The sequence below is a fragment of the Budorcas taxicolor genome, chromosome 15 (assembly GCF_023091745.1).
Source record: "Budorcas taxicolor isolate Tak-1 chromosome 15, Takin1.1, whole genome shotgun sequence".
In the NCBI taxonomy this organism is placed as follows: domain Eukaryota; kingdom Metazoa; phylum Chordata; class Mammalia; order Artiodactyla; family Bovidae; genus Budorcas; species Budorcas taxicolor.
Genome location: NC_068924.1, coordinates 72637631 through 72650576, shown reverse-complemented (window position 1 = coordinate 72650576; position 12946 = coordinate 72637631). Strand labels below are relative to the sequence as shown.

Genomic DNA, 12946 nt, shown 5'->3' with positions numbered 1-12946 from the left:
CGTGTCTGACTCCTCTGCAACTCCAGATGCTTTTGAACTGTGGTGTTGGAGAAGACTCTTGACAGTCTCTTGGACTGTAAGCAGATCCAACCAGTCCATCCTAAAGGAAATTGGTTCTTAATATTCATTGGAAGGACTGATGTTGAAGCTGAAGCTCCAATACTTTGGCCACCTGATGCAAAGAACTGACTCATTTGAAAGACCCTGATGCTGGGAAATATTGAAGGCAGGAGAAGATGGGGATGACAGAGGATGAGATGGTTGGATGGCATCACCGACTCAATGGACGTGAGTTTGAGTAAACTCCAGGAGCTGGCGATGGACAGGAAGGCCTGGCGTGCTGCAGTCCATGGGGTCGGGAAGAGTCAGACACAACTGAGAGACTGAACTGACTGAATTGAGCCGTCTTGAATTCTAGATTCTGGCCAGTTGCAGTCTTCCTAGTGGCTAAGCTAAGGAAACCTTGAGAAATTAAAGCTATATATCTGAAAATTTTCCCTGTATTGCTTTGACCACCAGGAAGCTCAAGGTAAAATTATATAGGGCTCAACTGAACAACTAGAGCTCAAGGTTGGCAACTGCTCTCTCTGCATTCCAGCCAGACTGATCAAATGTGCTGAGCTGAGAAGGATTCAGAGGCTGCACTGAGGGAGATCAGCTGGAAGCATAGCCCGAGCACATCTGGGCTCAGAGAATGAGACCCGTGATCAGTTAGTGGCGTCTGCTGTGAGCGCAGCCATGGGGAACACACTCTGGGCACACCATGCATTTGCCATCACCAGGCTGGGCAACTCACACTCGTGTTCATTTCATTCAAGTCTATGCTTCTTCACTGCGGTGCTTGTTGCTCAGTCACTCAGTCGCGTCTGCCTCTGCGGCCCCATGGACTGCAGCACACCAGGCTTCCTGTCCTTCACTGTCTCCCAGGATTTGCTCAAACTCATGTCCATTGAGTCGATGCCGTGCAACGATGCCATCCTCTGTCTCTCCCTTCTCCTCCCCTCAACCTTTCCCAGCATCAGGGTCTTTTCTAATGAGTTGGCTCTTTGCATCAGTTGGCCAAGGCATTGGAGCTTCTTCATAAATTATTTTCTCTATTGTTTTATATTTTATTATATGTACTTCCTTTGTGGAATGAGGCAGATTATAAAAAAACAAAATAAAATCAGCTGTAACGGCTTCACTGGGAGCCCTCAGCCCTCTGAGCTGATTAAGAGCTCCAGGGGAATCCTTGATTATGGTAAACAGCACCTTGGAGTTAAAGGTTTCTTCAGCCCAGGGCTGTGTTTGATACCCCTGACAGGCCCCAACTTGGGTTTGCCTAGGGTTTTAGCCACAGAAAGCCTCTGGCAAGAATTTAATTAGCTTCAGATCAAGTGTTAGACTGCTCCTAAGGTGTGTCTCCGCCCTCCTTCCTGGATAGACAAGCACAGTCTGCCCCAGGCCCACCCTCCAGCCTGGCTCTCTTTGGGGAGGGAAGATCTCTAAGCTACATCTTGTCAGGGCCTGAGAAATGAAAGCAATTTGATTCAGGAATCACCTTGGAGGGCTGTCCAAGATGCTGGTTCATTCTCCCCGGCCCAGATCTGCTGCCTCCGATCTGCTGAGCCCTAGAATCTGCACTTTCGCCAGCTGCACCCCAGGGAGAGACCTACGGGCCCGGGAACCACTCTGGGTCTCGCCAGGCTCCTGGGATGGGGCAGCAATGCCACCTGGTGGCTCCTGCTGAAACACCCTACCCACTGCTCTTCCTGCCCCCCTTTAGGGAGGTGAGTCCCCCCACCCACCCCCTCCTCTGCCTCCAGGGCCTCAGAGAAGGCAGAGAGGAGATGGTGGAGCGAGTGACCTCCTAGATGGGCCTTTCCCCCAGCCTTCCAGACCCACCACACTTCCAGACCCACCACACTTCCAGACCCACCCAGGGGACTCCCCGTGCTCATATTGCTAAAGCAGCCGCCAGGGCAGAGCGTCTGCACAGCCCCCCTGAGCTTCGTGGGTGTGTGCTGGGGTTCAACTTCCTTACTTGAGTAAGTACAACTGAGAGCTTCCTTTAAAGATGCTTCTTGCGTCTTTCAAAACCTGAATTCTGCACATCGTACTCCATCACATTTCTTCAATATGAAAATATTTCCTTCTTTTGTAAAAAAAAAAAAAAAAAAAAAAGATGCTCTAGAAAGAGGCAGACTTTATTCTGTGGCTTCACTGACCCACCTCTGCAGTTAGCCCACTTTGGGTTACTTTCTGGGGGCACCTGTACCCTAGGGGTACAATTGACACCTGTTTGAATACACACATCAAACCCCAGCCACGCCGGGAGCCAGGCAAATGGATCAGAGCCAGGCATCACAGCGCTCGTGTGCCAGCTTGAACGGGGGGCCAGAGGTGCCCCTAAAGGAGCCCCTGTCCTGGGGACAGCAGGGAGGCGCTCACCACTCTTTCCCACAGGCCCGGCTACCCCGTCCACATCAGCTCGCCCCTTTGGTCCTTCCCCCCTGGCCTCGGAAGCAGCATCTCCACCACGGCAGGCTGGATTGTTACAAATCCTCTTTAATAATCTGTCATGTGTGTTTTACAGAGCTGTGCCCTGGGCCCCTCCCCACTTGCGTTCAAGGCACAACCTTACCCACCCATTCCCTGGGGAACAGAGCACAGGAGAAAGCATCCTCACTTCCCTGGACCGCTCAGGGTCCTGGTGAATGCAGGGCCAGCTCTGTGACACACTGGGAGCGTTCACCCCCTGCTTCCCTAAGCGGCCCAGGGCCAGTCCAGACCTTCATGCCCAGGCCACCCCCTACTTCAGCCCAGCTCACTCAGGCCCTGCCCCCACAGCATGGCCCAGACTGGCCTGAGCTGCTGGGTGGGGCTGGGTCAGGCTGAAGAAGGGGTGCCGCTTCTTAGGTCAGGTCAAGCCCACCCTCTCCCACTACCTCAAGGAAAATGGAAAAACCAAAGACAGAAGCATCAGAGTGGAAACAAACCTGACCCACGCAGTGGGCAGTGAGAACCCAGGGCGCCTTATCCAACCCCCCTCCCAACCCCCCACCCAGTTTTTAACACACTTTCTCCCATACAATATATACAGCCCCCAAGGCAGGTAGAAACCCAGCCCACCTGTGCAGGGAGCATTTTCTTTGGGTTGCTAAGACAACCCTGGCAGACAGGGAGCGCGTGGAGGAGCCACAGAATAGCTGGGGCTTAAGGCTGACGGCAGAAAGGCAAGGAGAGGGGTTCAAGTCCCCAGGAAGCACCCCCCACTTCCAGCCAGCACGGGACGGACAAGGGGTCTTGGCAGTGAGGTGGGAGGCGGGCCTGGAGTGGGGGAGCCTAGGAGAGATCCCTAGGAGCCCTGAGGTTGGGGGTCAGGTAGGGAGGTGGGGACAGCAGCTGCCTCAGTACTTGGGCACCTTGCTGTAGTCTTCAGAATGGACGCGCCGGCATAGGAACATGGACAGGAACATCCCCAGGAGCTGGTGAGGGAGAGAGTGACAGTCAGAGGCAGGACCCCAGAGGAGCATCCTGCAGTCCAGGTCAGCACACAGGGCCTGACCTGGATGAAGCCGATCCTCAGCTACAGCCTCAGGACCAACCTGTGGCTCAGGTGGCAGAGGGCCCTGTGAGGGGCGGGGGTCAGGCCAGGCTTGCCACGGGCCCTCTAGAAGCCGATGGGCCTCAACTAACCCCTCCCTCCACCCCGAACATCTGCAGAGCAGGTTGAATCTGGTGGGGGGCAGCAGGGGGAGGGTGGTTGGAGGGGAGGGGACCCAGACCTCGATGACAGCGACGCCCACACACACGCCGAGGATGACGCCCAGGTTCTCCTGCAGCCAGCCCTGCACCTTCTCCATGCAGCCCTATGAGCAGAGAACACAGCCACGTGACCCCACGATGGGCCGCATCACCCTGACACGCAGGATCACCGGGGGCGGGGCCGCCCCAGCCCGGAGGTCCAGCGGAGCGGGGTCTGGGTGGTCCTCGAATGGATCCACTGATGAACACAAAGATGAAGGTGCAAATAACGAGCAAACAGACGAATCAAAGGAAGGCAGGAACAGCTCCATGAAGAAAGGTCGACGGAGCAATAGCCCAGGTGAGGCTGGGGGCCAGAGGGTCTGAACCCACTGTGCCCCGAGCCCAGCCCCCGCCCCCCGACAACCATCCACGCACCTCCTGGTACACCGGCCAGTCCTCGGGGTTGTTGCCGCTCTGGGTTCCGTTGCCAAAGGGGGCCTCGCAGAAGCCCTTCTGCGGCATCATGAGGGTGTCATCCTTATCACTCTTCTTGCAGGAACAGGGGAAGGTGATGTTGGCACGATTCATGAGCTCGGTGTTTTCCGTCCAGTTGAGGAAGCTGACCCAGCCGCAGCACTTCACCTAGCGGGGGGAAGGGACAGGGTGCTCGAGCCCACCGCCTGCTCAGCTGGGGGCTTCCTGGACAGGAGCTCACATCTGCCCCATCCAGGTCTGCCCCCCGACTCCCACCCCCCACCCCGGTCTCAGCCAAACCCCCAGGATTAGAGTTTAGGTTTCACTTTGGGCTTTGTGAGCCAGAAGGAGTTGAAAGAGGCTCTCAGGAAACACCACAAACTCTGAAAACAGCAGGGGACAAAATCAGAAGCAGCAAAAATAGAAAAAACAGAAGGGACGGCCACGCTGGAAGGACATGGGCGTGCAGGACATGAGGAGGGCAGTGGCGTCCGATGGGGGTGTGGGGCTGGAGTCAGGCCACCGCGCTCCAATCCAGTTCTTTCACCTACCAGCTACTCAACTCTGGTCAAAGCACTGACCTCAACTTTCCCACCTGGAAAAGGGGGGAAGCTCACTCACTCCCTAACTCGATCTGTTACGAGGATGAAATGGGACGAGGCAGCCAAGGTGTCCAGCCCAGGTCAGGAGGGCGCAGCGGTCGCCCAGGAGAGGCCGGTTCCACCTGCAGGCTCTGAGCACGTGCTGGAGCTGAGGTTTGGCTCTGAGCTTCCTGGCTGCCAGAGTGAGGAGGGAGACGTGGCGCCTCTGCCTTTTTAGAGGAGAAAATACTCAAGATGATCCTGACCCGAAGAAAGCTCGTGAAGAGGACCCCACGAGGCTTCAAATCACAGGCGGCTTGAATTGCCGTCGGGACCGGGATCTCAGGGGCGAGGCCTGTGTCCAGAAAATGCCCCTGAAGGCAGAGCAGAGTCGGGGGTGGGCCTGTCCAATGTTCGCCCTCCCCTGTGCACAGGCAACTTGCTGCACTTCTCTGAGCCCCAGTTTCCTCATCTGGAGAATGGGGTGATGACAGCCACTCTGCTAGGGCTGAAGGGCTAGTACGGGTGAGCTGCGTGCCACCATGCCCAGCACGTGGTCACTTCCCCGCTGGCCTCCATCCCATCTGAAGTGACGCGTTCCTGCACAGCAGCCCGGTGGCCAGCAGGGGGCGTGCCAGGCACACGCAGGCGTTCACTCGCTCTGGTCAGTTTCTAGTTGAGGGCTTATCTTCTACCTTGCTCCTTTCTTGCTGGTTGCCTCCTCTCCATCAAGAAAGGCTGGCACCTCTGAGGGGCACCCACAGCCCCTCACACACCCAAGCAAAGTGAAGCAGCTTCTCTTGGTCGTTCAACTGCACCAGGCAGAGCCCTGCTCACCAGGGCCCCCTGCAAGGACACCCCCCATGTCTCAGTGCCCCTGCATCGTAACAAAATATCACCACTCACAGGCCACATGATAAGTGCCTCGGGCTTTACAAACTCATTGCACGTGAGCGTGGATCAATAGTCCCATTTCAGAGATGAGGAGACTGAGTCAGAGAAGGCCTGGCCAGGAAGTAGCTGAGTTTTGTATTTCAGCCCCTGGGAGCCTGACTCACTGCCTGTTTTCTTAGCACCATCCCAAGCAGCTCTGATAGACATCAAGTCACCGAGAGGTCCTGCCTGCTGCAGGAGTTCCCCCAGTCAGTCCACCTCCTCCCCTGACACTTGTTTACCCTGGGACCCCCTAACCCCGATCTCAGCAAAGGGTCTCAGCAAATGTGGATCAAACCAAAGGTGGGATGACAATGTCTTCCTGTGCGCCTGGAGCCTCGCAGGTGACACAGGCCCCCCATGTCACCAAACCTCAGTGACGCATGTAGGCCAGGAAATGTCTCCCTCCCTTCCTTCACTGCTCGGAGAACAGATGTGCCCACGTGGCCAGGGCAGAGATCTGCCTCTAGTCTCCGGGGACTCCTGCTGTCAGGCTTTCCTGTGCTGCCCCTTCCCTGCCCCTCACACCCACAGGCCTCCCTGAAGGCAGCGGGCGGGCAGGGCCAGCAGGTCCTCTTGTGACAGAGGGGGTGGCTACGGCCCGGGGAGGGCAGGTCCGGGCCAACAGCGCACAACGTCTGGGACCACCCAAGGGGGGGCGTCTGGGGCCTTATCCCCGAGGGTGTTTGCTGTGTGTGGTGACTGGTTTGACCACAAGGCAGGAACACGGACATCAAGGCAGGCTGGGAACCCAGTCAGTCAGTCAGCCCGTCTCTGTCTTCCACTTTAATTGAGGTGAAATACGCTAAAGTGTATTGGGCTTCCCCGGTGGCTCAGATGGGAAAGCGTCTGCCTGCAATGTGGGAGACCTGGGTTCGATCCCTGGGTCGGGAAGATCCCCTGGAGAAGGGAATGGTAACCCACTCCAGTGTTCTTCCTGGATAATCCCCATGGACAGAGGAACCTGGTGGGCTATAGTTCATGGGATCGCAAAGAGTCGGAAACGACTGAGCAACTTCACTTCACACTTCACTTCAAATGTGTCTTGATGAACTTTTCTACCCATGTTGACATAACCGCCACCTGGATCAAAATTTGAATAGAACATTCCTTTCACCCTGGAAGGTTCCCATGCCATCTCCCCAGAGGTGGACTTCACGTGGGCCTGTGTAGCCTCTCAGCTTGGACACGCGGTCTTGTAACCTCCAAGGGGAGCACCCAGCCTGGCTGGAGAGGAGCGGGTGGAGGACTGCCCCCACCTCTCTGGCCAGGGGTGGGGAGAGCGCTGTGAATCCTGGATCAGCCTCTGGGCCTGGGGCCCCTGGGCAAAGACTTGTGGGGGTCACTGAGGGTTGGGCAGGAAGAGGGGCTGCTCAGGAGCTCCTGACCCAGCAGACACACTCACACTCACACCACCAGCTTCGTCTATCGGGCGCGCAGGCCCACAGGCACCCAGAGGCCTGTCCGCGGGCCCCTCACCTGAGCCTGCACGTAGTCCCAGGCCTCATGCAGGCCGTCCCGGAGCCGTCCGTGTAGTTGTGAATGAGCTTGGTCACGATGCTGCCCATCTCCTGCTTCAGCTGCAGAGGAGAGAGCACGGACCACGGTCAGCATGCTCGAAACCCGCGACCCCATCCCTGGTCACACGTGCTTAAGCTGCCTCTCCGCCATGCCCCCAAAACGCCGGGGCTACGCTCACTGCTCAGAAGCATGTTGTCACCCATTCCAACCACTTTCCTGGTCCTCCCTGGGCGCCAGCCCCCCCCAACCCTAGTGCAGTCAGAGTCAGCCACCCCCGCCCAACCGTCTCCTCAGCACTCAACAGTGTGTGAGCCTGTAGACGAGAATCTGTCCACGTCCAGCGGCGGGGCGTCTCACCAAGCTCGGGAGAAACGCTGCCGTCTTCTCAACAGCCCACAAGGCCCTACACCTTTTGGCCAGCTCTTTTTGTTTCTTTGTTTTTAATTAATTTACTTTTTAAATTGAAGGATAATTCTTTACAGAATTGGCCCTGCTGCTTCCAGACCTCATTTCCCCGCTTTTCTGCCTTCCTTTTTAGTTACGGGGTCTTTGGGCAAGGCGCACTCCTGCCTGGGGCCTTTGCGCTTGCTGTCCCCTCAGCCTAAAATCTTCTTCCCCCAAATATGAATGTGGCTCCATTCTCCCACTCTCTTTCGAGCTCTCCTCAAATGGCTCCTCCTCAGAACGGCCTTCCTGAACCACCCAGGAAAATCTCAGCCCTGCCCTATCCCCTGCCAGGCCCCCCTTATCCTACAAGGGGAGGCCGCTGCAGGTTTTTCCCGTAGCCTCGTCATAGCACGCTCATCTGCTTCCAGGATTTACGGTCTCTCTCGCCCACTAGAACAGGAGCTCCGTGTGGGGGGCAGCGACTGAGTCTGAGACAGCCTGGCAGGGGAAGTGTGCGGCGAGCATGGAGAATGAACACACGAGGAACCCTGCCACCTGCCCGGCTCCAGGGCCCCCCCCAGAGCTCACATCTGCCTCGGCTGGCTGGAATGTAGGGTCCCTGTGGGAGTAGAGGGAAGCACCTGCTTTTCACTAACCCTGCAGAGGAAACACTCGTTTATAAAGAAGGTGGGTGTGAGGTGCCGGGATCAAAAGGCTCCGGCCCCCGAGGCCTCTTTCTGGGGTTTGAACAGAGGATCTCACTATGGCAGCTTTTCAGGAACCAGCCCACTGTGCAGCGGGAGGTGAGACCCAAACCGGCCCCACCTGCAGACCTTGCTCAAGGGCCTCCCCGGGCGCCCCAGCTGGAACAGGCTGCTCACGGTCACCTCTTGTCCCCACAAAACCTCAGGGCAAGGGGCCTGAGAGGAGCGGGAACACCGAGGGGACGGTCCCATGCCTGCCCCTCAGTTCCTGAGGAAGAGGAATCGGGGAGGTGGGACAGGGACCTCCAGATGGGGGCTTTCAGAGTGAGCCGGCTCAGAACTCCATGAGCGGGGGCTTCCTCCAGCTCCCCATGAACGCAGCGCTCAAAGAACCCACATCCTGCAGACCGCCCTGCAGGCCCGGCCCCCTCCGTTCACCTGCCCCAGAATCGCTTTCTGTCCCTCTCTTACCATAAATTTCTTAGTCAAATATTTCTCTGGTTTTACTGGCAGACATCTACAACTGGCAAAAGCTAGCCTGTCAATAACTAATCACAACAGTAGCGGCCAACTTTGATCAAGCTCGTTACTCCCAGCACCACGCAAAGGCCTTTTAATGCATTATTTGACTATCCCTCCAGGCAGATCGAAGGCCTAGGTATTATGGAGAGGCAGAAAACAAGGCCCAAAGAGGTTAATTAACTTGCCCAAGGTCTCACAGCCAAGATGTGAAGCCCTGGGGTTTGGACCCATGTCTGACTGATTCCAGAACCCAGGTTTTTATCTGTTGAGCTCTATCAGCATTTAAACCACATGGCCATCGCTTGCAATAGGTCAGACAAGTTTCTTTCTTTCTTTTTTTTTCTTTAGCACTTAATCTTTAATATGTTTAATTTGGTCAAAATCTATGGAAGTCTACAAAAATCTACAGACCATATGGCTGTGTAACGCAATGCACGATGTATTATAACAGTACCATATGTAGAATGTAAACTGTAAAGTTAGACATTAGGTTAACTCACAGATGTGAATATAGTCTTTTCTCCAGTGCTGACAAGGACCACTTACTTTAAAATTCTCTTAACAAATAATTAAAAGCTGCCTAGGTATCATTTTGAACTGTGGTGTTGGAGAAGACTTTTGAGAGTCCCTTGGACTGCAAGGAGATCCAACCAGTCCATCCTAAAGGAGATCAGTCCTGGGTCTTCATTGGAAGGGCTGATACTAAAGCTAAAACTCCAATACTTTGGCCACCTCATGCAAAGAGTAGACTCTTTGGAAAAGACCCTGATGCTGGGAGGGATTGGGGGCAGGAGGAGAAGGGGACGACAGAGGATAAGAGGGCTGGATGGCATCACTGACTCAATGGACATGAGTTTGGGTGAACTGCGGGAGTAAGTGATGGACAGGGAGGCCTGGTGTGCTGCGGTTCATGGGGTCGCAAAGAGTAGTGAACTGAACTGAACTGAGGTATCATTTTAAGCTCCCCTAGTTCTCTTGTTTGGAATGAAACCCCTTGAGGTCACTGCAACGAGCAGTTTTAAACCAGAGCCGCTTGGTGGTTTGCCCAAGTCGCACAGTGAGGGCTGTCTGCTGCAGAATCTGAGCCTCTCTGCCCCGACCCTCTCTGCTCCACCTCTGCTCCGCAGTGAGCAGGTGACCCCTGAGGCACCGAAAGAAGGCGGTCCCCAGGGGCATTTGCAGAGAGAGCGGTCTCCCCCGACATCCTCCCACCGCACCTCCCCCCACCGACCTGGGCTCTATTTATACCCGGCATGGTTGCCACAACAGCCCAGACTTCCCTGTTTCAGCCCCCAGAAATGAGAAGGCAATGGAAGCTGGGTGGTTTCCACTGAGGCTGGGTGGTTTCCATGGAAACACCACATCCATCCTCCAGCCCAGAATGGGGCCGAGGGACACAACTGGGCCAGGGGGGCCACGGCAGCAGGGGCTGATTCAGCTCGGCGTTGATGCCTTGGGACCCCAATGCCCGGGAGGCAGTGTCGGGAGCCCGGGGAAGTTACCCTGGCAACCAGGCTGTTCCTGAGACAGGGAGGGGCAGGGAGAAGCAGCTCACCATCTCACTTCACCCCTGCAGGGGCCACTCTGTGGGTTCTGCCTGCCCCATGCCCACTCTCCCTCCTTTAAACAGCAACTCTCTTCCTTAGCAGTAAGCACCCCTCAAACCCTCCATGTGGCCGAGGAGTCCTGCCCCCTCGCTGCCAGGGGCAAGCAAAAACCCAGGCTGCCACTTAGCGCCTTCTACACCCTGGTACAGTGAGTGAGTGGTTCAGGCATGGGCAAGTGACCCAAGGTCACACCCGAGGGCCCTTGCTTTCGGCTAATTTGGTGAGATGAGGGCCTGAGTGGCCACTCCAAACCCCCCAGGAGGAAGCCAGCGAAGGTGAGCAGGGCTGAGGATGAAGACAGTCAGTGCTGGTGGCAGCTGTCAGAAGCCTGGATCCAGCTGAGCCTGCAGCCAGGGCGGGCCAGTTTCAGTTGGGTTACTGTTACATGTAATAAAGAGGCTTGCCTAGGAATGGCTGCATAATTTACAGCCCAGTGTAAAGTGAAAATGCAGGGCTCCTTACTTCAAAATGATTAGGAATTTCAAGACACCAGCCCCAGCACAGAAAGCTTCGAAGTGTGGGATACTGTGTGGCTGGCTGCTCAGTGTACACACCTAGGAAGCCGGTCCTGCTCTTGCCCAATACCATCCTCCCCGCTTCCCCAAAGAGAAAACCAAGGCGCAGACAGTGAGAAGAACTGCACAAGACCAGGCAGCTGGCAGGCTGGGGAGGTACACCCATCACCAGCTACATGCACCTCCAGGACCCTGAGATCCTGTCGCAGTAAGCCGCCCAGCATCCCCACCCGACCCCGACCCTGCCGCCCTCTGGGACACCTCTCCCCCGACCCCCACCCCATGCTACGCTTCTACGTCGCTTTGTGGTGTGACTTTTCTGAGAGAGGTACAATCAGAAGACAGCATATCACCCAAAACTAAGAATCCTTTTCGTACTTTTCCAGGCTCTGCTTAAATGCTCCCTGTGATGGGGAACTCAGCGCCATACAAAATAGCACATTGCAGGGAGGCTCTTGGTACAATCAGTTCATTTTAAGTTGCACCCAAACGGCGTCTATCCATTAGTTTCCATCCTCCCTCTGCCTCCCAAGTCCCAGCTGGGACCACACAGAACAAATCGAATCGTTCTCTCCCAGGACAAACATCATTCAGATGTTTGAGACCCAACCGCACCTCCCTTTACCCCTCCTCCCCAGGGTAAACCTCCAGGCTCCTCTGCAGCCTCTTTGGGATGGTGTTCAGCCCTCTCTCCATGCTCTTATGTGCCAAACTGCCTCTCACAATGAGGGGTCCCCATGCAATGAGAGGGACCCACACCTTCTCGCCCCCTCCCCGTGTACCCAAAGAAGAGGTTGCCAAGCGCTTTGAGGCTTCATCCTCAAACCTGGTAAGAAATGAGGACCCTTTGCCCTGGAAGATGTGGAGGGGGTAGCATTTTCACTCTTAGTGGCCACCTAGGTCTTTCCTGAAAGTCTGGCTGCAATCTACATAAACAGCTACCGAAGAACTCAGCAGCGGCCGCGTCATATACATCTGTCCCCCGCCACGATAGGCTCCCTGACGGCGGGCCCGAGTCAGGCGCTGGAGCCAGACACGCAGGTGCTTGACTCTCTGCCCACTGGTCTCCGCAATCCCTTTCCAGAAGGACAGTCTGGGTGCCTTCTTCCCCTTTCCCGAAAGGGAAGAGAAAGGTCCCCACCACCCCCACCTCCACCCCCGTCCCGACTCCAGCCACCTCCCTGTGGCCGTGGAAACCCAAGCTAGTGAATCAGGAAGTTTCCATGGCAGGGAGAGCTGTCTCACAGAACACGCTGTCCTCAAGGAACTCGTTTAATCACCTGTGTGTTCCCTCCTATAGGCGCTGGCTGGTTGGCTACCGTGGGCCCCTGGCGTGGGAGAGGGAAGGAGGAGAAAGGGAAGAATGGCTTTCCTGGCCGGCCATCCTCTCTGCAGAGCACACAGCAGTCCAGCTGAGCCCCCGCCACCACCAGCAGCCCCCTGCCTCGGCGCCGGCGACCACCCAGATCACGCGAGCCCCTCCCCTCGGGCTCTCAGCCCTCAGGCCTTCTGCTCAAGCTGAAAGTGAAAGTGTTAGTCGCTCAGTCGTGTCTGACTCTTTGCGATCGTATGGACAGTCGCCTGCCAGGCTTCCCTGTCCGTGGAATTCTCCAGGCAGGAATACCGGCGGGGGTTGCCATACCCTTCCCCAGAGGACCTTCCCGACCTAGAGACTGAACCCGGGTCACCTGCATTGCAGGCAGATTCTTTACCATCAGAGCCACCCAGGGAAGCCCCCCTGATACAAACTCTCAGAGCCTCAGTGGCCTCACACGGGCAGGTCAGTGGGACGGCCTGTGTGAGTGCACCCAGCCCAGCACCCAGCACGTTCTGGGAACCGGTGACTAGTTCACCCTCTCCTGCACTGACCCCTGCCCACCCTCCACCACCCAGGAAGAACAAACCAGCATCCCAGAGTGACAGAGCTGGGAATGGCCTGAGAGGTCACCGGGGGCTCGGGGAGGCTGAGTAAC

The 12946-nt window shown here is 56.4% G+C and overlaps 1 protein-coding gene across 1 annotated transcript in view; it reads right to left on the bottom strand.

The window, feature by feature from the left end:
* Positions 1–2208: 2208 nt before the first annotated feature.
* The window catches only part of CD82 (CD82 molecule), a 56030-nt gene continuing 45292 nt past the window's right edge, over positions 2209–12946 (bottom strand). The window contains 5 exon segments of the mRNA XM_052652395.1: positions 2209–3467; positions 3768–3851; positions 4165–4371; positions 7197–7240; positions 7243–7297. Of these exon segments, the coding sequence (XP_052508355.1) occupies positions 3390–3467; positions 3768–3851; positions 4165–4371; positions 7197–7240; positions 7243–7297 (468 nt within the window). The 3' untranslated portion in view covers positions 2209–3389.